Source organism: Ranitomeya variabilis, chromosome 8 (genome assembly GCF_051348905.1).
Source record: "Ranitomeya variabilis isolate aRanVar5 chromosome 8, aRanVar5.hap1, whole genome shotgun sequence".
In the NCBI taxonomy this organism is placed as follows: domain Eukaryota; kingdom Metazoa; phylum Chordata; class Amphibia; order Anura; family Dendrobatidae; genus Ranitomeya; species Ranitomeya variabilis.
This window is the reverse complement of record NC_135239.1, coordinates 30,563,589-30,589,004: the sequence shown is the minus strand read 5'-3', so window position 1 is coordinate 30,589,004 and position 25,416 is coordinate 30,563,589. Positions and strand designations below refer to the sequence as shown.

General features: G+C 42.4%; 2 protein-coding genes across 2 annotated transcripts in view; both read left to right on the top strand.

Annotated features, from left to right (window-relative positions):
• TRABD2B (TraB domain containing 2B) overlaps positions 1–25,416 on the top strand; it is a 286,777-nt gene that overhangs the window by 186,117 nt on the left and 75,244 nt on the right. The window lies entirely within an intron of this gene.
• On the top strand, positions 1,272–3,975 carry LOC143788687 (uncharacterized). Its single transcript, XM_077278507.1, has 2 exons — positions 1,272–1,512; positions 1,960–3,975. The coding sequence occupies exons 1-2, from the start codon at positions 1,362–1,364 to the stop codon at positions 3,621–3,623; spliced, it is 1,815 nt and encodes a 604-aa protein (XP_077134622.1). The 5' UTR covers positions 1,272–1,361; the 3' UTR covers positions 3,624–3,975.

Genomic DNA, 25,416 nt, shown 5'->3' with positions numbered 1-25,416 from the left:
CCTCAGCCTCAAAACGCAAATATCCGTTTAGTGACGAGGAGCTTCTTACTTGGACCAAAGTCCCTAAGGTCGACGCAGCTGTAGCCTCTACCTCCAAACAATCCACTCTACCTGTGGAGGATGCGGGACTATTGGTCGATCCTTTGGATCGTAAGGCTGAATCATCCCTTAAACGTTCCTGGGAAGCGGCTACAGGGATATTCAAACCTGCAGTAGCCAGCACTTGCGCGGCCCGGTCAATGATCATCTGGATTGATCAGTTAGACCAGCAAATTGAAAAGAAAAGCTCGAGGGAAAAACTAAGAGCAGCCATCCCTTTAATACGAGGAGCAGCGGCCTTTCTGGCAGACGCCTCCGCCGACTCACTCCGTTTAGCAGCAAGATCTGCGGGCCTTGTAAATAACGCAAGAAGAGCCCTATGGATGAAGAGTTGGAAAGGGGACGCGCAATCTAAGTCTAAAATATGCGCAATCCCATGTGAGGGTGAGTACCTCTTTGGTAAAACCTTAGATGAGATACTCAAAAAGGCAAAGGACAGGAAGAAAGCTTTTCCTGAAACCTCTATTCCGTTTTACAGGAGAGCCTTTAAAAGGAGGCCGTTTGGCAAAAGGAGGCAAACGGATAGGTCTACAACATGGACCCCTAAAGACGACAAGCAGAGAGGTACCATGTTTAGAAGACCCAACCCCCCAAAAGACAAATACTGAGGACATACCAGTTGGGGGCAGACTTAAATTTTTCACCACCCAATGGGAGAAGATAACATCTAGCTCGTGGGTTTTAAATATCGTCCGAGATAGAATTAAATTAAAATTCTCTCGTGTACCCCACGAGTCTTATATTATAACAACTCTCAGCTCGCCTATACAGCAACAGGCTTTAGAGCTTGAAATTCAAACCCTAATATCAAAACGGGTCCTAGTCCAAGTGCCAGTGGGACAGGAGGGTAGGGGATTCTATTCTCCCCTATTCTTAATCTCTAAGCCCGACGGTTCTTTCAGAACCATCATAAACCTTAAAAAACTCAATTCATTCATTGAAAATTATACATTTAAAATGGAGTCCATTAGGTCCACCATAAAACTCCTCTTCCCAAACTGTATGATGGGGGGCATTGATCTAAAGGATGCTTACTATCATCTCCCCATTCATAACAGATACCAAAAATTCCTCAGAGTGGCGGTAAAAATCAACAACGAGGTTCGTCACTTCCAGTATGCGGCCTTACCCTTCGGCCTCTCAACAGCGCCGAGGATCTTCACCAAGATAATGCTAGAGGTGATGGCATACCTACGCCAGAAGGAAACTTTGATTGTGCCCTATCTGGATGACTTTTTGGTAATAGGAAATTCAGTTACTCAATGTGCCGATCGTTTGGCTCACGCAATTTCCTCTCTACAGGACCTGGGCTGGATAATCAATACCGACAAATCCAGACTCACTCCGCTTTCCCGTCAGGCGTTTTTGGGGTTCCAGTTAGACTCCATATCTCAAAAGTGTCTCCTGCCGCAGGTAAAAATCCTACTGATCAGACACAAAGTCCTAGCCGCAATAACTAATCCTCGTATATCCCTAAGACAAGCTATGTCGTTACTAGGGTCTCTTATCTCTTGTATACCAGCAGTGAGATGGGCTCAACACCACACTCGAGTCCTACAACATCAAATTTTACAAGAGGATAGACGGTTATTTGGTCACCTAAATACAAAAATAACCTTATCTCAGGAGGTTTTAACTTCCTTAGAGTGGTGGCTAGACTCAAACCATTTGTTGAATGGGGTTCCATGGGTAATAACGCCATCTCACACCATAACCACTGACGCCAGTCCTCATGGATGGGGCGCTCATATGGGGAACGATTATTGCCAGGGTTTATGGAGCAGGGAAGAAAATTGCAGCTCCTCTAACTTTAAAGAACTGAATGCTGTAAAATACGCCTTATACCATTTCCTCCCACAGATTCGGGGGAAAGACGTCAGAGTCCTGTCCGACAACACCACCACGGTGGCGTATCTAAATCGGCAAGGAGGTACGCGATCAGAGACTCTGATGTCTTCTGCTACGGAAATCTTAAATCTAGCAGAAAGTCACCTAACATCCCTTACTGCATTGCACATAAGGGGAGCAAGCAATCAGCAGGCGGACTTCTTAAGCAGACACACCCTGAGGCAAGGAGAGTGGTGTCTAAACCAGCAGATATTTCTGGACATAATATCTCTTTGGGGCCGTCCTCAGATAGATCTCTTCGCCACAAGGAAAAACAGAAAAGTCCGGAGATTTGCTTCTCTATCTCCAGCGGATCATCCGGACATTCTGGACGCTCTCCAAGCCCCTTGGCAGTTCAGTCTGGCGTACGCGTTTCCTCCGATCATATTGCTTCCTCAAGTTATACGCAAAATCAGGGAAGAAGGGGCGAGAGTTGTACTGATAGCTCCATTCTGGCCCAAGAGACCATGGTTCTCATGGTTACAGACCATGTCGGTCTCAGATCCTTGGGTCCTCCCCTCAACGCCCAACCTTCTCTTCCAGGGTCCGTTTTTCCACCCTCAGGTGGACAATCTACACCTGACGGCCTGGAACTTGAGAGGCAGATGTTAAGATCGAGAGGATTCTCGGGGGGTTTAATTGATACGCTTCTCCATAGTAGAAAACCCTCCACCACAAAAATCTATACAAGAGTATGGAGAAAATTTTTTCAATTCCATACATCTACCGACACATCAGAAATTCCAATACATTCTATCCTGGAGTTTCTTCAAAAAGGGAGAGAACTAGGTCTAACTGTAAACACCTTAAAGGTTCATGTTTCAGCGCTAGGAGCCCTCTATGGCCATAACATCGCGGGGGATAGATGGGTATCCAGATTTATTACGGCCTGCGAAAGAATGAATCCAGTTAACATACCTAGGATTCCACCCTGGGATTTAAATTTAGTCTTACAAGCCCTAACAGACTCTCCATTCGAGCCAATAGACTCAATACCAATTAAATGTCTATCACTAAAAACGGCCCTCTTGGTAGCACTGACTTCAGCTAGGAGAATCAGTGACATCCAAGCACTCTCTATAGATCCACCTTTTTTGTTAACCTTTCAGGATAAGCTAATTCTTAAACCAGACCCTTCCTACCTGCCCAAAGTAGCAAAAAAATTCCACAGGTCACAAGAAATAATCTTGCCCACTTTCTTCAGTAATCCATCCACTCCTGAAGAACAAAAATATCACACTCTAGACGTTAAAAGAGTAGTGTTAAAATACATTGAAAAGACCAGCAGCTGGCGACAGAGTAGGGCTCTGTTTATTTCCTTCCAGGGCGTCAAGAAGGGTCATGGAGTAACAAAAAGCACCTTATCCCGGTGGATCAGAGAGGCTATCAGACTGGCTTACTCCGCGAGGAAAGAAAACCCTCCGGAAGACATAACTGCACACTCTACCAGAGCGATGGCATCCTCCTGGGCAGAGAGGGGAGACGTCCCGATTGAAACTATATGTAAGGCGGCAACGTGGTCAAACCCTTCTACATTTTATAACCACTATAGGCTAGACCTATCGTCAACTTCTGACCTAGACTTTGGCAGGACTGTCCTCAGCACGGTGGTCCCCTCCCTAGGTGATGGTCTCTGAAAGATCTCCAGTAGGGTGCTGTCGTGGCGAAGAGTAAAAAGCCGGATTACTCACCGGTAATGCTCTTTTAGTGAGTCCACGACAGCACCCTCTTACATCCCTCCCTAGATTAATATAATACATATTATTTGAGTAAAATCCTTTTAATCATAAGCAAATAAGTTTAAACAATGAAATAAATGATATTTGCCTAATACTGGCGGTCCTCCGGGTACTCTGAAATCAAAACTGAGGAGGAGAGGCGGACCGCCCCCATTTATTTCTCAATAGGTTTCCTGTTCCTGCGGGGCGGATCCCTCTCTCCAGTAGGGTGCTGTCGTGGACTCACTAAAAGAGCATTACCGGTGAGTAATCCGGCTTTTCAATTGCAGCTGAATGGTTGTGTCTGCCTCCTGCTCCTCCCCTCTCCAGTCCATAGAATATGAAAAGCACCAACTGTCATCTCCTATCTCAGCAATTGAAAAATCTGTCTTCAGGGAATAGTATTGGCAAGAGACAGGCAGCTAATGTGCTTATAGAGTTGTTGGCTTCCTAACTGGGGTGTATCATAAAGACAAGCCACATTAACCTGCTCTATTAGGACCCCCATCCATTAGCCAGACAAGAGTCTCCCATTCTGACAATCTCGAGCCGCTTTTGTATTAAAAGATGTCAGTTAAAAAAAGGTCACCATTGAACTTAGTGCAAAAAGCTTTCCAGGATCCGGTCCATTAGCCACATCACTGATTTGTAGCTGTTGGACGGATCCAGTCCATTAGCCATGTCAGTGAACTGTGACCGTTGGCCGGATCCCTGAGGACAGCCTCCTACCTTCCAACATCGGCGCCTCTTCTTCTGATTAACCAACCTGGTAGGATGTTACATGTGCGTCACACCCCAATGATGACATCGCGTCAGGCCCGCTAACCAAAGGAGAAGCCACGAATGCTCTAGTTTAGTGATGATACTCCAGTGGCCACAAATTACTGACCAGGTCCTTCTGATAGATTCGCACCAACTCTCGTCGACATGTAATACTACATTTTCCATACAAAATTGTGTGTGGTAGGAACAATACTCATGGTGACCAAAAGATGGTCTCGTTAGCCACATTCTCAAGTGGATTACTGTCCCTTCAAGAAAATCCACTTGACTCTTGGAGTTGTGTAGTTGGCTTCTAAAATCCAAGCTTGGCTACCAAATACTGCACTCAAATTCCACAATTTAGCATAGCCATATGGTAGCTATGCACTATCTCATTTTTCCAATAATGGTGGCAAATGCTGTGAAATGTATGATACACGCAGTCGTAGAGACATTGGTATGTGAGGGGTTAAGGAATACTATTTTCTTATGTTTTAAGACATTTACACAAAGCGGGGCAGTGTGATGTGACCTTGACTGTCATGGTTAATCTCAGGTAGAAGGCACTTAACACAATCTGTTAGACCGGTCAAGGCGGTGTTTAACTGGGATAGTGACGGCCCTTGTGTTAGCGGGAGAAGTTCTCTCTGTGTTATTGCTAAACTCAATTAGCCACTGAATTGCTATAAAACAGATTTTACAGGAGTGTGGAGCGGTTTATAACATCCCCTCTGTTTGACACTGCGGAGCTTTTTTTTCGCTTTTCTTTAAAATTGTTTGAATTTCCAAATGATTAAATTTTGTGTAAATACTTTAAGGACAAGCCTTATCAGCATCTGACAAAAAGTATATACCTAGCCCCCCACCCACCGAATCCCTGGAGGAGAAAAATGTGTCAAACTCCAGCTGTGGAGGAACTGCATGACTTTCAGACAGTTTATCAAAGCTTGGAGGAACTTGTGAGTCCATTTTAGCAATTTTCTGAAATATCGAAAACTTTGACTTTCTATATTGAAGGACATGCCAAAAAGAATGCAACATTGCAACATATCTATCTTATATCAGCTAAAAGTGATTTTCACCTGCAAGTGATTTTCACCAGTTGGCGGCACAACCTTAGTACAGGTTCGCCGTCTAGTATCAGTTGTAATAAATGTCAGTACAAAGAAAAAGAAAGGAATTTGTTTCAGTTCCTTAAAATAAAAAACCTAAAAATATTGTTTCTTAATTAAAATTGCATAGAACTCAAAAATAGAAAAATCAGAAAGGGAGAAAAGAGCGGCGCGTTTCGATCGTATTCCTTCGGTCTTAATCTGAGCTGGACCTTAAGTTTCAGTAGAAAGAAAAAGAAAAGGGATTTGTTCCAGTTCCTTCGAATAAAATAAAAAATGTATCATTTCTTAATTGAAATTCCATAGCACTCAAAAAGAGAAAAATCATAAAGGAAGACAAGAGCGTCGAGTTTCGACCGTACTCCTTCGATCTTAATCCAAGCTTGACCTTAAATTTCAATAGAAAGAAAAAGAAAAGGGGTTTGTTCCAGCTCCTTAGAATAAAATAAAAAACGTATCATTTCTTGATTAAAATTCCAAAGCGCTCAAAAATAGAAAAACTGGAAAGGAGGAAAGAAGCAACGCATTTCGATCATATTCCCATCGCAGGAGTATGATCGAAACGCGTCGCTCTGTTCTTTCTTTATGATTTTTTCTATTTTTGAGTAAGGAATTTAATTAAGAAACAATACATTTTTGAATTTTATTCTAAGAAGCTGGAACAAACTCCTTTCTTTTTCTTTCTATAGAGATTTAAGGTTCAGCTCAGATTAGGATCATAGAAGAAGTACAATCGAAACGAGTTGAAATAGAAACTGGGAGGAACTGGGTAATAAAATTGTGCCAAGTTTCAGTCTGTAGCCTTCTTCTTGATTTTTAGATCTCTGATATGCAGCTTGTAGCCTGATCCATGTTTCAGATCTTTTTCTTGTGGGAGTGTTTCTCACAGTAATAAAGGCTGTGCTGTGAGGTCATCTTGTATCCAGGGTGCAGCTGTTTTCATTAGCTCATGTATCAGCACAGCTTCTATCCTGCATCTGCTTTCTTCCTTTTCTTTAGCCTGGTTTCTCTGCCCTCCCTAAAACTACCAATACTTTTTCACCACTTTATACTGTGGAAATCTGCATAAAACCTCTTAAAAGGAAGAGATAGGCAGAGAGAATGGTCAGAACCAGGTGAAGGAGCTGTGATTGATGTGTAACTTTATTGATTAAACTCTTAGCTTGATAAATGACTCTGCAGCAGCAAATAATAGAAATTTGTTAATGAAGACTGATTAGGAAGTTGCTTAACTTTTCATTTAGGAGCAAAAAAAAAAAAAATCAATTAAATAAAATTGCACTTAGGTGTAAGTAGCCTCTAAGTCACTCTTCATATCTGACTTTTCTTGGTGCCGACTCTTTAAAAACTCTAAGTAATGCTCCTGAAAGGATCAAATAGCTTCCAATGTTACGAACGTTTTGGCAGCTCTTTAAAAGTACCTTTGTTGAAGTGTAAATAAAACTGAAGGTTTTTTTTTTTTTCACAAAGTGCTATGTTTATAGAAAAAGACTTCATTACTGAAATATGCTTCCCATCGGGATATCTGCAATTACGTTTTATTTAAAGACAATTTTTGCAGGAAAAAAAGGAAAAAAAAAAAGTTTGATTTGTTTTAAAAGTCTATTCTTAATTTTGGAGAAACCCCGAAGGAACGCAATTATTTCAGAGAAGTCAATTAAAGACCTGAAGACATTTTTTTTTTAAGCCCAACGCAATTCGTGAAGTCTATTTTCTACAAATCATAATCTAAAGTGCTCTCCAATTTGTTTTATTAAAGTTTTCAAAATGAATTTTCTACAGAGCCCAGATGTTCTAAGGGATTTACTAACTTTTCTCATTTATTAAGAAATATATCATTCCGTTTTAAGAAAGACATATTTCCCTTGGTAAATAGAATAAAAAGTTTGGAAACGTTTGTAACATGACTGGTAAATGTATTATATGACATGAAGTCCCATAGACAGTGCCTCCACCCCCGCCTCTCGGAAATCTAATGTCTATTTTTTAATATTTATATATTTATGGGCTGGAATTGGAATAAAAGGATATTCATGTTAATAGTCTACCTTTCTCTGCCAGGATGTTAAGTGCCTGTGAAGACTGGGCTCGTTATGCTGTGTCTGACATCTTGTAGGTCTAGAACCCGTGATGGATGACATGCACTAGTGCACCTGCTCATATTGAAGAGGGAGCTTCCTTCCTCTCCTACATTTATCATTTTGACATCGTTCTCTGTGATTTTACTGCTCAAGTTCTATCCTTAGAATAGGTCATTAGTATCAGATCACGGAACGTTCATCGTATTGTTAATTGTAGGAAATGGCAAAGCGCCATACATTGTGTAGTGGCCGTGAGTGGTACTGCAAACTCTCTGCCATTCATCTTCTCCTAGGGCACCTTCAATCAGCCGACGGCTCCTACCGATCTGATATTGATTAGTATTAAAGTCCCAGAAAACCTATTTACCCCATTTAATTTACATTTATAGACACATATATAGGTAGATAATTAGACACGATAGCCAGAGAGATACAGTAGATAGAATCAGTAGATAGATGATAGATAGATAGATAGATAGATAGATAGATAGATAGAAAGATAGATAAATAATAGATAGATAGATAGATAGATAGATAGATAGATAGATAGATAGATAATAGATAGATGATAGATAGATTATAGATAGATAATAGATGGATAGATAATAGATAAATAATAGATAGATTGATAGATAATAGATAGGTAGATAGATAGATACAGTGGGGCAAAAAAATATTTAGTCAGTCAGCAATAGTGCAAGTTCCACCACTTAAAAAGATGAGAGGCGTCTGTAATTTACATCATAGGTAGACCTCAACTATGGGAGACAAACTGAGAAAAAAAAATCCAGAAAATCACATTGTAGTAATGGCACCTGTTTAAACTTGTTATCAGTATAAAAAGACACCTGTGCACACCCTCAAACAGTCTGACTCCAAACTCCACTATGGTGAAGACCAAAGAGCTGTCAAAGGACACCAGAAACAAAATTGTAGCCCTGCACCAGGCTGGGAAGACTGAATCTGCAATAGCCAACCAGCTTGGAGTGAAGAAATCAACAGTGGGAGCAATAATTAGAAAATGGAAGACATACAAGACCACCGATAATCTCCCTCGATCTGGGGCTCCACGCAAAATCCCACCCCGTGGGGTCAGAATGATCACAAGAACGGTGAGCAGAAATCCCAGAACCACGCGGGGGGACCTAGTGAATGAACTGCAGAGAGCTGGGACCAATGTAACAAGGCCTACCATAAGTAACACACTACGTCACCATGGACTCAGATCCTGCAGTGCCAGACGTGTCCCACTGCTTAAGCCAGTACATGTCCGGGCCCGTCTGAAGTTTGCTAGAGAGCATTTGGATGATCCAGAGGAGTTTTGGGAGAATGTCCTATGGTCTGATGAAACCAAACTGGAACTGTTTGGTAGAAACACAACTTGACGTGTTTGGAGGAAAAAGAATACTGAGTTGCATCCATCAAACACCATTCCTACTGTAAAGCATGGTGGTGGAAACATCATGCTTTGGGGCTGTTTCTCTGCAAAGGGGCCAGGACGACTGATCCGGGTACATGAAAGAATGAATGGGGCCATGTATCGTGAGATTTTGAGTGCAAGTGCAGCGCCCCAGAGTCCTGGTCGTTGCAGTACTGTGGCTCCGCCACTATGGGGAGCTATGGTACGTCTGATGGCACTGAAGGAGTTCATCTGATCAGGTATCACATACACCAATACATTTCACAGCCGGGCCTCCGGGGGGAGCTAAGGGTTCTATTCACTAGGCCACTCCCCACCATAGTGGGTAAACTGGGGGTCAGGCAGGAAGTTAGTCAGAAGCTGACTGGGTTGGAACCAGGCAACACCTTGTGGCAGAGGGTGTTGTGGGGGAAGATACAGTAGGGTCTCTGTCAGGGGTGGGATCCTGACAGAGGCTTGGCAACTTGAACGAACGTAACGGGACCGTGCCTGCTCAGGATAGCGGCGGTGCCCAAGGAGGGATCAGAAGCGAGATAGATTGTGCTGAGTGAGAAACGAGATCATAGCAATAGGAGGATACCAGTAGGAGTCGTGCTGTAAGACCGAGGCAACATCCTACTGAGGCGCACAACCGGTGGCCGGAACGCCGAGAGAGTATTATAACATACAGCTTCAAGCAATACTCTAAACAGCGGCAGGACAGTCAGTCTCAGGCGGGCTGTCTAACTCAAATCACCTATGAAGTCTTGGGGGGCAACTTGTGGAGAGGGGCGTCTCTAGGGTCCCGGAAGAGCTCCGAGCCTACCCGTCAAACGGGTGCCGTTCCTACCCGAACCTCAGGGAGGGACGGAGGATTAGCAGAACATCATCTAGTCGAGTTGTGAGGGAACTTAAGAAACAGACACAACAGTTGTGGGGACTTTCCGTAAGCACAGCAGGGAAGGACCACAACACATAGCGCAAGCAGGAAGGCACAGATTTCCACCTGTGAAGAGAACTCTGGAGGTGCCATTGGACCGGCCGGACTTGCGCAGCCTGGTAAACCGTATTCTGGACTGAGGACTCAGAGATCTTCAGTAAAGAGGTAAAGAGACTGCAACCTGGTGTCCTCGTTATTTACCGCGACCTGCACCCCACAACTGCACCGCTACACCACCACTTATTGCACCGGACGTCCCCCACTGACAGACAGGGCCACGGACCGGGTCTAGCCATCTAGCCACCGTGACAACCCCAGGACTGAGACCCAGAGGCCCGGCTCCGGGTACCCCTCGGCCCTGCGGCGGTGTGGGGGCGCTCCACAAACCTCCTTCCATCAGCAAGGGCATTGAAGATGAAACGTGGCTGGGTCTTTCAACATGACAATGATCCAAAGCACACTGCCAGGGCAACGAAGGAGTGGCTTCGTAAGAAGCATTTCAAGGTCCTGGAGTGGCCTAGCCAGTCTCCAGATCTCAACCCTATAGAAAACCTTTGGAGGGAGTTGAAAGTCCGTGTTGCCAAGCGAAAAGCCAAAAACATCACTGCTCTAGAGGAGATCTGCATGGAGGAATGGGCCAACATACCAACAACAGTGTGTGGCAACCTTGTGAAGACTTACAGAAAACGTTTGACCTCTGTCATTGCCAACAAAGGATATATTACAAAGTATTGAGATGAAATTTTGTTTCTGACAAAATACTTATTTTCCACCATAATATGCAAATAAAATGATAAAAAAACAGACAATGTGATTTTCTGGATTTTTTTTTCTCAGTTTGTCTCCCATAGTTGAGGTCTACCTATGATATAAATTACAGACGCCTCTCATCTTTTTAAGTGGTGGAACTTGCACTATTGCTGACTGACTAAATACTTTTTTGCCCCACTGTAGATAGATAGATTGATAGATTAAAAGATAGATAGATAGATAGATAGATAGATAGATAGATAGATAGATAGATAGATAGATAGATAAATAATAGATAGATGATAGATTCATAGATGATAGATAGATAGATAATAGATACATGATAGATAGATAACAGATAGATAATAGATAGATGATGGATAGATGATAGATAGATAGATAGATAGATAGATAGATAGATAATAGATGCATAGATAATAGATAGATAGATGATAGATAGATGATAGATAGATAATAGATGAATGAATGAGAAATGAATGAGAAATAAGGAAAGAATGAGAGGGAGAGAAAGAAAGAAAGAAAGAAAGAAAGAAAGAAAGAAAGAAAGAAAGAAAGAAAGAAAGAAAGAAAGAAAGAAAGAAAGATATGCAGACAGATACAAAATGTGAGTAAGCTAGCTACGGTACTTTATGCTCAGGTCAGGGGATATAGATACTACTTTTCCTATTACTGACCGTTCTTGACTAATTCAATTAGTCAATTGGGACTTAAAGGGAAAATGTCACCAGGTTTTATCAATGTAAAGTACAGCCTTCACCTAAATGCCTCTTCTACAATATTCTAGTAAACTGTATATAAACCCCCAACCCCATCTGTATAGCACAAAAAAGTCCTTTTCTTGTCCCCCACAAGGAGTGGTCCTGTCTGATGAGTGTTGCTGATCTTGTTTCGGTTCCTTGTCTCTTCTCGTAGTCGTTGTCTTCCTGCTTGCTTCATGTGGATAACACGTGCTATGTCATCCACACTGCGCCTCCCAATGGCGCTCCATCATAGACATATTTCTCTCTGATTTCCAGTACTGTTCATGCCCTCAGCAGGGCAGAGCGAAGTGTGCCTGTGTAAGGCAGCGTGCACAGCAGTTCATTTACATTCACTGCCCGAGTCCTCTCAAGTTCTGTCACCTCGGCTCCACGTTCCCAAGCTCCACAAAACACAGTTCTTTTCCAACAGTTGAACTTTACTACGCAATAGGACATCCATCACACCTGCACCACAGATTTTACATAGGGACATCTTCTGAGCTTTCCCTGGTTTCCAGGCTGCCTCTATCTTTCCTCTCAACTTTGTCTCTATTCTTCTGGCAATCCCTTCCTTATCTCAAGACAATCCCTGTACCATCTGTGCCTTTAGTGTCACCAGCTCGCTGCCATCCCCTTGTCAGTAGGGAAAGGTGCCAGGAACACCATCTCAGATACTCCTGCCCTGGTCGTAGACCCCAGATCCTTCTTGGGACAGTCCTTCCTTAGCTGGTGCCTGCCTGCATGATCCTCAGCCTGGGGCCCCTTCCTGCCACTGGAGCTGTATCCCCACGGCTGGCAAACTGTCTCTTCACTGGCCTGTACAACCTGCCCTGGGCAAGGTTGCCCAGGCTCTGCTGCCTAATCAGAAAGTGTCCTGACTATATCCCTATGCTCTGCCCTGCTCTGTAGCTCCTCCCAACTGCTAAACCCCTATGCTTACTATCTATTCTATTCTCTTCTATTCTATGATGCCCCCACTATTCTAATCCCCCTATGGTCCTATACTATCTCCCACCTCCTAACACCTGTGCAGGCGCTGTGTGGATGATGTAGGATGTGTCATCTAGATGAAGTAGGGCAGGAGGACAGCGATAGCGACGAGAGAGGAGTCGCTGAATCAAGACCAGTGATGCCCATCGGACTGGACCGCACCGTAAGAGGGTATGATAAAAGGTATTTTGGGGGGGCTATGCAGAGGGAGTTGGGGACTTACAGTGTAAAATACAGTAGAACAGTAGAATACTATAAAAGAGACCTTAAAGATGGTGGCTATACTTCATATAGGAAGAACCTGGTGACAGATTCCTCCACCTACTTTCTGATAACCACAATTTACTACATTTCAGTGTTACATAGTAACAATTTCTGAAGAATTTTATTTCTCCTGAGTCCTCTCTGCCAGACCGGACTGAGGACATTTCCTTTTTTCGCAGAAATCAGTTGATCCATTTTACGTGCTATGTCATCCACACTGCGCCTCCCAATGGCGCTCCATCATAGACATATTTCTCTCTGATTTCCAGTACTGTTCGTGCCCTCAGCAGGGCAGAGCGAAGTGTGCCTGTGTAAGGCAGCGTGCACAGCAGTTCATTTACATTCACTGCCCGAGTCCTCTCAAGTTCTGTCACCTCGGCTCCACGTTCCCGAGCTCCACAAAACACAGTTCTTTTCCAACAGTTGAACTTTACTACGCAATAGGACATCCATCACACTTGCACCACAGATTTTACATAGGGACATCTTCTGAGCTTTCCCTGGTTTCCAGGCTGCCTCTATCTTTCCTCTCAACTTTGTCTCTATTCTTCTGGCAATCCCTTCCTTATCTCAAGACAATCCCTGTACCATCTGTGCCTTTAGTGTCACCAGCTCGCTGCCATCCCCTTGTCAGTAGGGAAAGGTGCCAGGAACACCATCTCAGATACTCCTGCCCTGGTCGTAGACCCCAGATCCTTCTTGGGACAGTCCTTCCTTAGCTGGTGCCTGCCTGCATGATCCTCAGCCTGGGGCCCCTTCCTGCCACTGGAGCTGTATCCCCACGGCTGGCAAACTGTCTCTTCACTGGCCTGTACAACCTGCCCTGGGCAAGGTTGCCCAGGCTCTGCTGCCTAATCAGAAAGTGTCCTGACTATATCCCTATGCTCTGCCCTGCTCTGTAGCTCCTCCCAACTGCTAAACCCCTATGCTTACTATCTATTCTATTCTCTTCTATTCTATGATGCCCCCACTATTCTAATCCCCCTATGGTCCTATACTATCTCCCACCTCCTAACACCTGTGCAGGCGCTGTGTGGATGACGTAGGATGTGTCATCTAGATGAAGCAGGGCAGGAGGACAGCGATAGCGACGAGAGAGGAGTCGCTGAATCAAGACCAGTGATGCCCATCGGACTGGACCGCACCGTAAGAGGGTATGATAAAAGGTATTTTGGGGGGGCTATGCAGAGGGAGTTGGGGACTTACAGTGTAAAATACAGTAGAACAGTAGAATACTATAAAAGAGACCTTAAAGATGGTGGCTATACTTCATATAGGGAGAACCTGGTGACAGATTCCTCCACCTACTTTCTGATAACCACAATTTACTACATTTCAGTGTTACATAGTAACAATTTCTGAAGAATTTTATTTCTCCTGAGTCCTCTCTGCCAGACCGGACTGAGGACATTTCCTTTTTTCGCAGAAATCAGTTGATCCATTTTCCGGCACTTGGCTGACACTTGGCATGGCGGATAACCGGTCAATGAATGATATCTACAGAGAATCTGACCTGTGGACTTAGGAGACACAAAATCATTTCAATCATTTTCACATATTGAAAAATGAAATACATGAATTCTACAAATCAAATAAACCACATAACTGATGAGCGGAAGCAGGAATCCAGCCATCCGTGGTCAGTGGTAGGTTATCGGCAGTATATTTGTGCTGGAACCTGACGAGTTCCTGAAATTCTCATCTGGATGAGCGATAGCGAGTCTTTTCAAGCGATGACAAGCTATTTACAAGGGCAATTTTCTCCTAACCCCCGATCAGGAGGCTAATTAGCATTGCACATGTTTTAAGACCAACTCATTTTTTTTCTACTTTCCTAAACGCTTTCATCTTTTACTGATGAGTTCCAATTTCACCACGTAATTTATGTCAAAGTTTACAATGGCTCTAAAGACTCAGTCTGCTGATAATTTCCACGTTGATTGGACAGATGTCTATGTGATAAGAATAAATCATATAGAAGCTCCCTATGATTAGGGTAGAAAGAGACCCCGCTATATTTAGTAGAACACACAAGTTCCTCAACAGCTTTCAGTGTCAAGGTCCACCTATCTCTTTTTTTGCTCACCACTCCCTTTTTTAAAACTAGAAGTAGCATTAGGGCCTCATCCACATGTACGGGTTTCCGGTACGTGTTGTATCCGCTTTTTCAATTATGCCACATGTATCCGTTATAAGCTATGGTGACCTTAACATGACCAGGTGTCTATGTGAACCACAAGGAGACGTCCATTTCTTCCAGCAGCACGGATGAGAGGGGACAGTTCAATGTAAGGGTCCATGAAAAACACATACAGTACATGGATGGTATCCGTGTGCCATCCGTGAGCTCTATATGTTTAACATTGCAAAGCAGAAGAGAAGGTTTATAATTTCTGATGGCACACTGATGGAAAATACTGATGGAAAATACTGATGGAAACACTGATGGAAAACACTGATGGAAAACACTGATGGAAAATACTGATGGAAAATACTGATGGAAACACTGATGGAAAACACTGATGGAAACACTGATGGAAAACACTGATGGAAACACTGATGGAAAACACTGATGGAAAACACTGATGGAAACACTGATGGAAAACACTGATGGAAAACACTGATGGAAAACACTGATGGAAACACTGATGGAAAACACTGATGGAAACACTGATGGAAAATACTGATGGAAACACTGATGGAAAACACTGATGGAAACACTGATGGAAAACACTGATGGAAAACACTGATGGAAAATACTGATGGAAAACACTGATGGAAACACTGATGGAAAACACTGATGGAAAACACTGATGGAAAACACTGATGGAAACACTGATGGAAAATACTGATGGAAACACTGATGGAAAACACTGATGGAAACACTGATGGAAAATACTGATGGAAAACACTGATGGAAAATACTGATGGAAACACTGATGGAAAACACTGATGGAAACACTGATGGAAAACACTGATGGAAAACACTGATGGAAAATACTGATGGAAAACACTGATGGAAACACTGATGGAAAACACTGATGGAAAACACTGATGGAAAATACTGATGGAAAACACTGATGGAAACACTGATGGAAAACACTGATGGAAAACACTGATGGAAAACACTGATGGAAACACTGATGGAAAATACTGATGGAAACACTGATGGAAAACACTGATGGAAACACTGATGGAAAACACTGATGGAAAACACTGATGGAAAACACTGATGGAAAACACTGATGGAAACACTGATGGAAAACACTGATGGAAAACACTGATGGAAAACACTGATGGAAACACTGATGGAAAATACTGATGGAAAACACTGATGGAAACACTGATGGAAAACACTGATGGAAAACACTGATGGAAAACACTGATGGAAACACTGATGGAAAACACTGATGGAAAACACTGATGGAAAACACTGATGGAAACACTGATGGAAAATACTGATGGAAACACTGATGGAAAACACTGATGGAAACACTGATGGAAAACACTGATGGAAAACACTGATGGAAAACACTGATGGAAAACACTGATGGAAACACTGATGGAAAACACTGATGGAAAACACTGATTGCACACTGATGGAAAATACTGATGGAAACACTGATGGAAAACACTGATGGAAAATGCTGATGGAAACACAGATGGAAAACACTGATGGAAAACACTGATGGCACACTGATGGAAAACACTGATGGAAAATTCTGCCACTAGAAAGTGCTTCTTCTCAGCGCCGGAGTAGGAGCCATCAGACGCTGCGGTCTTCTGGCTCCACGCTGTGGCGGTAACCCTGTGACAGGAACCTTAAGCATCTCTGGCCCTTTTCTTTGACAATACATGGGTGTAGAGCATCTTACTTCTACACTCAATTTTTAAGAGTTTTGAAGACATCATCTTTTACCGAGAGGTTGGCATGATTTTTTACCTAGAGGGTGTACTGTTTTAACTTTCCATAGAAGGTCCATTCTTTCCTATGCCATCCGAATGAATATTTTTAGGAGTTAATGAGTTAACCACTTGCTTACTTAAAGTATAAAATTTGGTAGGGAAGTTTTCCGAGAATCCTAAAACTGTTGATATTTTTTCTGGGAGACTCTTGCAGAATTTCTCACCAAGTCTTAAACTTCTGTACTCGTAATGCTTAGTCGCAGCTGCCTTTTTGGCCTGTGATCCGTGTTAACAGCACAGTATGCCAGGATAACTATCTCCCTAACTAAACAAGCCCCAGAGTCCTTCCTTCCACCACACGTCGCTTCTTCTCAATCATATTACCATTTAAAAGCTGCCGTCGCATTAATTCCAGACGGAGGGTAAATACGGCCTACGGTCGCGCTCTCCGCAGAATAAGCTACAAACTTCTGGAAGACTGAATATTTCAGGTCTCGCCCCTTCTTACATGCCGCCCTGTAAACTTTATCCATTATCAACAACATTCCTTGTGAACCCAGAACTATGTGAACACAATAACACGAGCTGATTATTCTGCTCAAATTAGAACTAAGTGTTTAGGAAATTAATGATGCTGAACGGAGAATTTGCATCAATGTGTTAGTCACACAAATCTTACAGCCACATGTTGCACATTGGTTTTTTTCTCTGTTGTGGTTTTTTCATTATTTGCTCTTTATATAGAGTCAACATTGTTAAAAGTGGAATTTTAAGTGTTTAGATTTCACTTCAAAACACAAGTTGCAAGATACATACGGTATATAGGATAATCTGACAGGAGAGCTGCATTAATATAGAGGTCCCATGGGGTTGTCTTTACCTACCTGAGCTGGAAGACTTCACATTGTCCATAAATAGTGCAATTGCCCTACTGATGTCATCAGTGCAGGATACTATGTCATCAGTGCAGGATACTGTGTCATCAGTGCAGGATACTATGTCATCAGTGCAGGATATTATGTCATCAGTGCAGGATACTATGTCATCAGTGCAGGATACTATGTCATCAGTGCAGAATACTATGTCATCAGTGCAGGATATTATGTCATCAGTGCAGGATACTATGTCATCAGTGCAGAATACTATGTCATCAGTGCAGAATACTATGTCATCAGTGCAGGATACTATGTCATCAGTGCAGGATACTATGTCATCAGTGCAGGATACTATGTCATCAGTGCAGGATACTATGTCATCAGTGCAGGATATTATGTCATCAGTGCAGGATACTATGTCATCAGTGCAGGATACTATGTCATCAGTGCAGAATACTATGTCATCAGTGCAGAATACTATGTCATCAGTGCAGGATATTATGTCATCAGTGCAGGATACTATGTCATCAGTGCAGGATATTATGTCATCAGTGCAGGATATTATGTAATCAGCGCAGGATACTATGTCATCAGTGCAGGATACTATGTCATCAGTGCAGGATACTATGTCATCAGTGCAGGATATTATGTCATCAGCGCAGGATACTATGTCATCAGCGCAGGATACTATGTCATCAGTGCAGGATACTATGTCATCAGTGCAGGATACTATGTCATCAGCGCAGGATACTATGTCATCAGCGCAGGATACTATGTCATCAGTGCAGGATACTATGTCATCAGTGCAGGATATTATGTCATCAGTGCAGGATGCTATGTCATCAGTGCAGGATACTATGTCATCAGTGCAGGATACTATGTCATCAGCGCAGGATACTAGGTCATCAGCGCAGGATACTATGTCATCAGTGCAGGATACTATGTCATCAGTGCAGGATACTATGTCATCAGTGCAGGATATTATGTCATCAGTGCAGGATACTATGTCATCAGCACAGGATACTATGTCATCAGTGCAGGATACTATGTCATCAGTGCAGGATATTATGTCATCAGCGCAGGATACTATGTCATCAGTGCAGGATACTATGTCATCAGTGCAGGATATTATGTCATCAGTGCAGGATGCTATGTCATCAGTGCAGGATACTATGTCATCAGTGCAGGATATTATGTCATCAGTGCAGGATACTATGTCATCAGTGCAGGATATTATGTCATCAGTGCAGGATACTATGTCATCAGTGCAGGATACTATGTCATCAGTGCAGGATACTATGTCATCAGTGCAGGATATTATGTCATCAGCGCAGGATACTATGTCATCAGCGCAGGATACTATGTCATCAGTGCAGGATACTATGTCATCAGTGCAGGATACTATGTCATCAGCGCAGGATACTATGTCATCAGCGCAGGATACTATGTCATCAGCGCAGGATACTATGTCATCAGTGCAGGATATTATGTCATCAGTGCAGGATGCTATGTCATCAGTGCAGGATACTATGTCATCAGTGCAGGATACTATGTCATCAGTGCAGGATACTATGTCATCAGTGCAGGATACTATGTCATCAGCGCAGGATACTATGTCATCAGCGCAGGATACTATGTCATCAGTGCATGATATTATGTCATCAGAGCAGGATACTATGTCATCAGTGCAGGATACTATGTCATCAGAGCAGGATACTATGTCATCAGTGCAGGATACTATGTCATCAGTGCAGGATATTATGTCATCAGTGCAGGATGCTATGTCATCAGTGCAGGATACTATGTCATCAGTGCAGGATACTATGTCATCAGCGCAGGATACTATGTCATCAGCGCAGGATGCTATGTCATCAGCGCAGGATACTATGTCATCAGTGCAGGATGCTATGTCATCAGTGCAGGATACTATGTCATCAGTGCAGGATGCTATGTCATCAGTGCAGGATACTATGTCATCAGTGCAGGATATTATGTCATCAGTGCAGGATGCTATGTCATCAGTGCAGGATACTATGTCATCAGTGCAGGATACTAGGTCATCAGTGCAGGATACTAGGTCATCAGTGCAGGATGCTATGTCATCAGTGCAGGATATTATGTCATCAGTGCAGGATACTATGTCATCAGCGCAGGATACTATGTCATCAGCGCAGGATGCTATGTCATCAGTGCAGGATACTATGTCATCAGTGCAGGATATTATGTCATCAGTGCAGGATGCTATGTCATCAGTGCAGGATACTATGTCATCAGTGCAGGATACTAGGTCATCAGTGCAGGATACTAGGTCATCAGTGCAGGATGCTATGTCATCAGTGCAGGATATTATGTCATCAGTGCAGGATACTATGTCATCAGTGCAGGATATTATGTCATCAGTGCAGGATACTATGTCATCAGTGCAGGATATTCTGCATCCTACAGACATCTCATGTCCCTGTCCAGGTGTGCTTCTGTGTGAGGTCCATCACCCTTAAGGGCTGTAGGCCTCTTCTTCTTCTGAATCCAGGAGTCCATCTTCTGGAACCAGGGCAGCAATTAATCCAGGAGGCACAAGGTTCATAAAAATAGCCAAACATTTACTTGGTGAAGAGCAGAATTTACAGGCAGATATAGAGGATTAGGCCCAACACGTTGTCATCTTTAAAACAGATACCTGATACAACTTCAGCCCTGGTTCTCGGTATGGTTAGAATGTCCCTTTCACTGGCTTCTCTAACCCTAGGGAGACTTCACCACTAGTAGTATATTCGGATTGCAATACCTTACATCTTTCACTGTAGCTTCATTACTTTTTATACACTGTATTATACTCCAGAGCTGCACTCACTATTCTGCTGGTGCAGTCACTCTGTATATACATTACATTACTGATCCTGAGTTACATCCTGTATTATACCCCAGAGCTGCACTCACTATTCTGCTGCTGCAGTCACTGTGTACATACATTACATTACTGATCCTGAGTTACATTCTGTATTATACTCCAGAGCTTCACTCACTATTCTGCTGGTGCAGTCACTGTGTACATACATTACTGATCTTTTACTAATCCTGAGTTACCTCCTGTGTTATACTCCAGAGCATCACTCACTATTCTGCTGGTGCAGTCACTGTGTACATACATTACATTACTGATCCTGAGTTACATCCTGTATTATACCCCAGAGCTGCACTCACTATTCTGCTGGTGCAGTCACTGTGTACATACATTACATTACTGATCCTCAGTTACATCCTGTATTATACTCCAGAGCTGCACTCACTGGTCTGCTGGTGCAGTCACTGTGTACATACATTACATTACTGATCCTGAGTTACATCCTGTAATATACTCCAGAGCTGCACTCACTATTCTGCTGGTAGTCACTGTGTACATACATTACATTACTGATCCTGAGTTACCTCCTGTATTATACCCCAGAGCTGCACTCACTATTCTGCTGGTGCAGTCACTGTGTACATACATTACATTACTGATCCTGAGTTACATCCTGTATTATACTCCAGAGCTGCACTCACTATTCTGCTTGTGGAGTCACTATGTACATACATTATATTACTTATGCTCTGCTGATGCTGCATTGCATCCTGTATTATACTGCAGAGCTGCACTCACTATTTTACTGGATTTCATAACTGGGCTTTTATACTGCAGTGCAACAGGTAGTTAAAATTGTATGTACCTTTTTTTGCAGATAATTAGCCTGCAAGGCATGCTATTTGAGTTCAGCTCTGCAGCCTTCTGAATTGTGAATTCAGCTCTATACCATTATACAGGTAGAAACTAAGGATTAGCAGGTCAAATATTACAAAGAATTTAGAAAATTACTCTCATATTCTTTTAAAATGGCACCCAAGAATACAGTCAAGCTATGGTGTGATACCACATTCAACCTGTGGACAGGAGTGGCACTGTTTCTGGAAGACAGACGCTTTGTTTTGAATTGAATTTTTTTTTCTGAAACAATTTATGGAAAAAAAAATGATGCATTAAAACAAAGCAATGCTGTGCCGTACACATTTCCCCCGTCCATATTATTCCCATCACTTTTCACCTTCAGAGCGATCAAACAATAGCGAGGCCGTCGTCAGATAATGGTGGTTGTCACAAGTGCGGTGCAGCTCTTTAGCAGATTTTGTGGACTGAGAAGACTTTATGGACCCCCGTATTCAGTCTGCCATGGTTTCTAAATGCTCTTCGCCCTCTCTCCCCCACGTCCAGTCTTTTATAATTAGGTCTTTTGTCACCTCGGGAGAAATTAAAATAAATTGTGGAGAAATGCCTTGTTTAGATTACAACATGCAAATTATACTTCATGGAGAGAGTGTCTTGTTGGAGGGCCTTTGATGTGGGAATTGTGGCCCACACGTCCTGCTTGATTCATGTTCTTCCTTACAAGTGCTTGGCAGCTGAAAGTACTCAGGAATTTAGTTACCGTACTTTGAAGTAAATCAGAGAAGTCCAGAATGAGAAGCCATAAACGGAATGTTGGGATTGTTCTTATTGCCTCATTCATGGCCATGGCAACCGAAATGAGGGAAAACATTTAGGTCTTGTCTGAAGAGGGTCCCACATATGGAGAACAAACTTGCTGCCCACACATGTACTTCAGACCTGAGGTTTTAAAAGATGTCATCCCCCTCATAGAAAGGCCGAAAATGAGAATCCACTCAACCATGAAGCATTGCATCTGCCATTGCCAAGGGTTCTCCTAGAAGTGCAACATTTAACCTTTTAAAGGAAGCCATCATTAGGTAACAGCGCTAGGAACCCGACTGATCCCTCCAGTACATAATAATAATTTTTATTTCATCAATATAATAAATAAATAGGGTATTCCAATAACGCTGCTTAAACTGGTCACCAGCCAGTATAGACACAGAGGGCTATTAAGTGCATGGAGGCTGTGTAAACAGATGCCACCAAGGACCAGGTCTGGATGAAAATTTTGGAAGGACAGAGTGAGTTACATAAGTGAGGTGGGGCAACAGACTTGTTTAAGGAAATGTGTTTTTAGGCCACGCTTAAAACTGTGGGTATTGGGAACTAATTGAATTGCCCAGGGCTTCGAATTCCAGAGAATTGGCGAAGGACGAGAGAAGTCTTGGAGACGGGAGTGGGAGGTTCGGATTATTGAGGATTTAAGTCTAAAGTAATTAGCGGAACAGAGTAGAGTGGTAGATTGAGACAAGGGAGGAGATGTAGGGTGGTGCAGAACTGTGGGTGAAAGTGATAAGTTTATAGTGCACTCTGTAGTGGATGGGCAACCAGTGCAATGGCTGGTACAGGGTAGAGACATCGGTGTAGCAGTTGGCGAGGCTTTTGATCCTGGCTGTTGCATTCAGGACAGATTCGAGAGGGGAGAGTTTAGTAAGAGGGAAACAGATTAGTAGAGTTGCAATAGTCCAGATGAGAATATATAAGAGCAACAGTAAGAGTTTTTGCAGAGTCATACGTTTCCTACAATCTAGATATTTATTTGCTTTTCTTGATTTTTTATTTTTTTTATTAGATTATGGAAACTAGAGATGAAACAAATTGTTAAGGAAATCACATTTTTTACCGACATCCCAAAAAAATTCGGATTGGCCTGAAGATTCCTGTTTTTTCAGAATTCAATTAGCTTAAAAAATATGGATTCTTTTTAAGGTCATGAACAGGTTTAAAAAAAAGAAAGATGAATTTCACCTTTTTTACTCTATCCCCTTAGCTGTCCTGCTCCCCACCAGATCCTACACCCTTTTCCGATTGATCATCAGGTCGGTCTTTCCTCTTCACTCTTCTCTTTGGTTCTGACTTGGACTCATGTGGTCACTTGTGGCGCAATGCTTTACATGACCTGGTGATGCCCGCTTAACCACTGAAAGATCTGGAATGATTACTTTTCCCAGGCGGGTGAAGGATCCGTTGGGGAGCTGCTGATCATTCTTTAACTCCTGCCCAGCCGGATAAAGAATCCACCATTTTCAAATCTCGAAAAAAATTAATGTTCTTCGAGCGAGTGATGGTCTAACTAACAAGTCTCTACTTTGACCAAGAGATCAGGATCCTGAACAGAGGATCCCTTTATTAACAAATTCCCTTATAAAGTATATAAAATAGGTTTCAGGACAACCCCTTTTGACAAAAAAAAAAAATAAATAAATTGAGCATAAGTCTACTGTATTTTTTACTGTTTTTATATTTTTCCTCCTTTTTGCACTAGTCGAGGCTTGGTAGAAATTCCTCTTCTTAATGATCTGTGTCAGAAGGCAGATCTTTCACATAGATGTAAAAGAAATGTCTCCTATTCTGTGACTAAACTTTGCAGAAACAAAAGATACCGTGTTAGAGACCTGACCCTGGTTTAGGAGCGTGAACTGTAGTCATGACCAGTCATCCCAGCTTCCTTTTTACATTTTACCATTGTATTTATCTCGTGGTGGATACTAAACATTTTATGCGTAAGAAGAATATTTCCAGGATAGGGCTTTCTAGAAGTTGGAAAAAGGCTGGTGACATAACTTATTTGACATTTATAGGATCTGACTAACTGCAGACTGGAAGGGCAGAGTCTTAGTTAGGTTTTCCTTCACCTGAAGCAAAGATTTTCTTTGATGTGTGATGACTGGATTGCTATCCTTCTTTGGCTCTCAAGACTTGCGGCACATGTCACAAGAGGACTTCTCTAACCTAGGTATACTCTATGACATCAATGCCTATACAACTCATTGCACTGTACATGCGCTAATTGCAGCCAAAGCTGGCTGGTAATGATATATCCTTGCGTAGCCTGTAGGTCATCGTCAGTCAAACAAGGTGGACTTCATAGGAGAGCAAGACCACCCAGATGACTCTTGAGGATGATTAACTTTCGGTGTGTGCTATATTGTAACTTCATTTTATACTTTAGGCTACAACTGATAAATCAGATAATTCGGTGAGACAATTGATGAATAGAGATATTTGACTAATGAAATATGGACTGCTCGCTTTTACGAGCCTTTCTCAAGGATTAATCTCTTTAATCCAAATGTTACCAGGAGAATGAGAAAAGTTTGGATTAATCTCCAAAGATTAGAAGATGAAACAGCTTGTCAGTAGTATAGTTTTTTTTATCAGGTCTCACATTTTCCATGGTGTCTGTGATCTTGCAACTCATCTTTGAACTCAAAAATTGGTGAACTAGAAGATCTTTCTCAGACATTGATGACCCATCTCCCAAACCTACCCCATAATTTGCTGAAGCTGTTCATGTTGACTCGTTCTTTTGTCTCTTGTAGCTGTTTAGTTATTGTAATGTCTTTGTATCTCCACACATAGGGATCCAAGGGGTAACGTTTCTCCTTGTGGAGAGTGACATGTCAAGCCTGACATGCAGAGGTGAGGAGACTTTTAAGCCACAATGCTCCTCTGGAAAATATGAAAATTGTCTCTTCAGTGAGGAAGAGAACTAGAACTCTAGTGCCACCTTGGCAGCTCGTTGGTGAATCGACATTGACTGTTAGGATTGCTACATCCTATACGTGGCACTAGAGTTCTAGTCCTCTTCCTCTCTGAAGAGACAATTTTCATATTTTCCAGAGGAGCATTGTGGCTTAAAAGTCTCATTTGCCTATCTCCATACAAAGTCCCGGCTTTCCACCAGGAATCTGCCATTCTTTTCACACTTCTTTAATGATTATTTTTATTCTTTTTGATGTTTTTGAGCTAATTGCCCTCAATTTAAAATGTTTTGCTTCCTGCCTAGACTTGGCTGGAACAAAACTTTTTTCCAAGTGCCAATGGCCTTATATAACTCGAAGGTATGGTCAGCCAAAATACATGAAATCTGTATTTTTTTTTAGAATGCCCCTTATTTGAGGCAA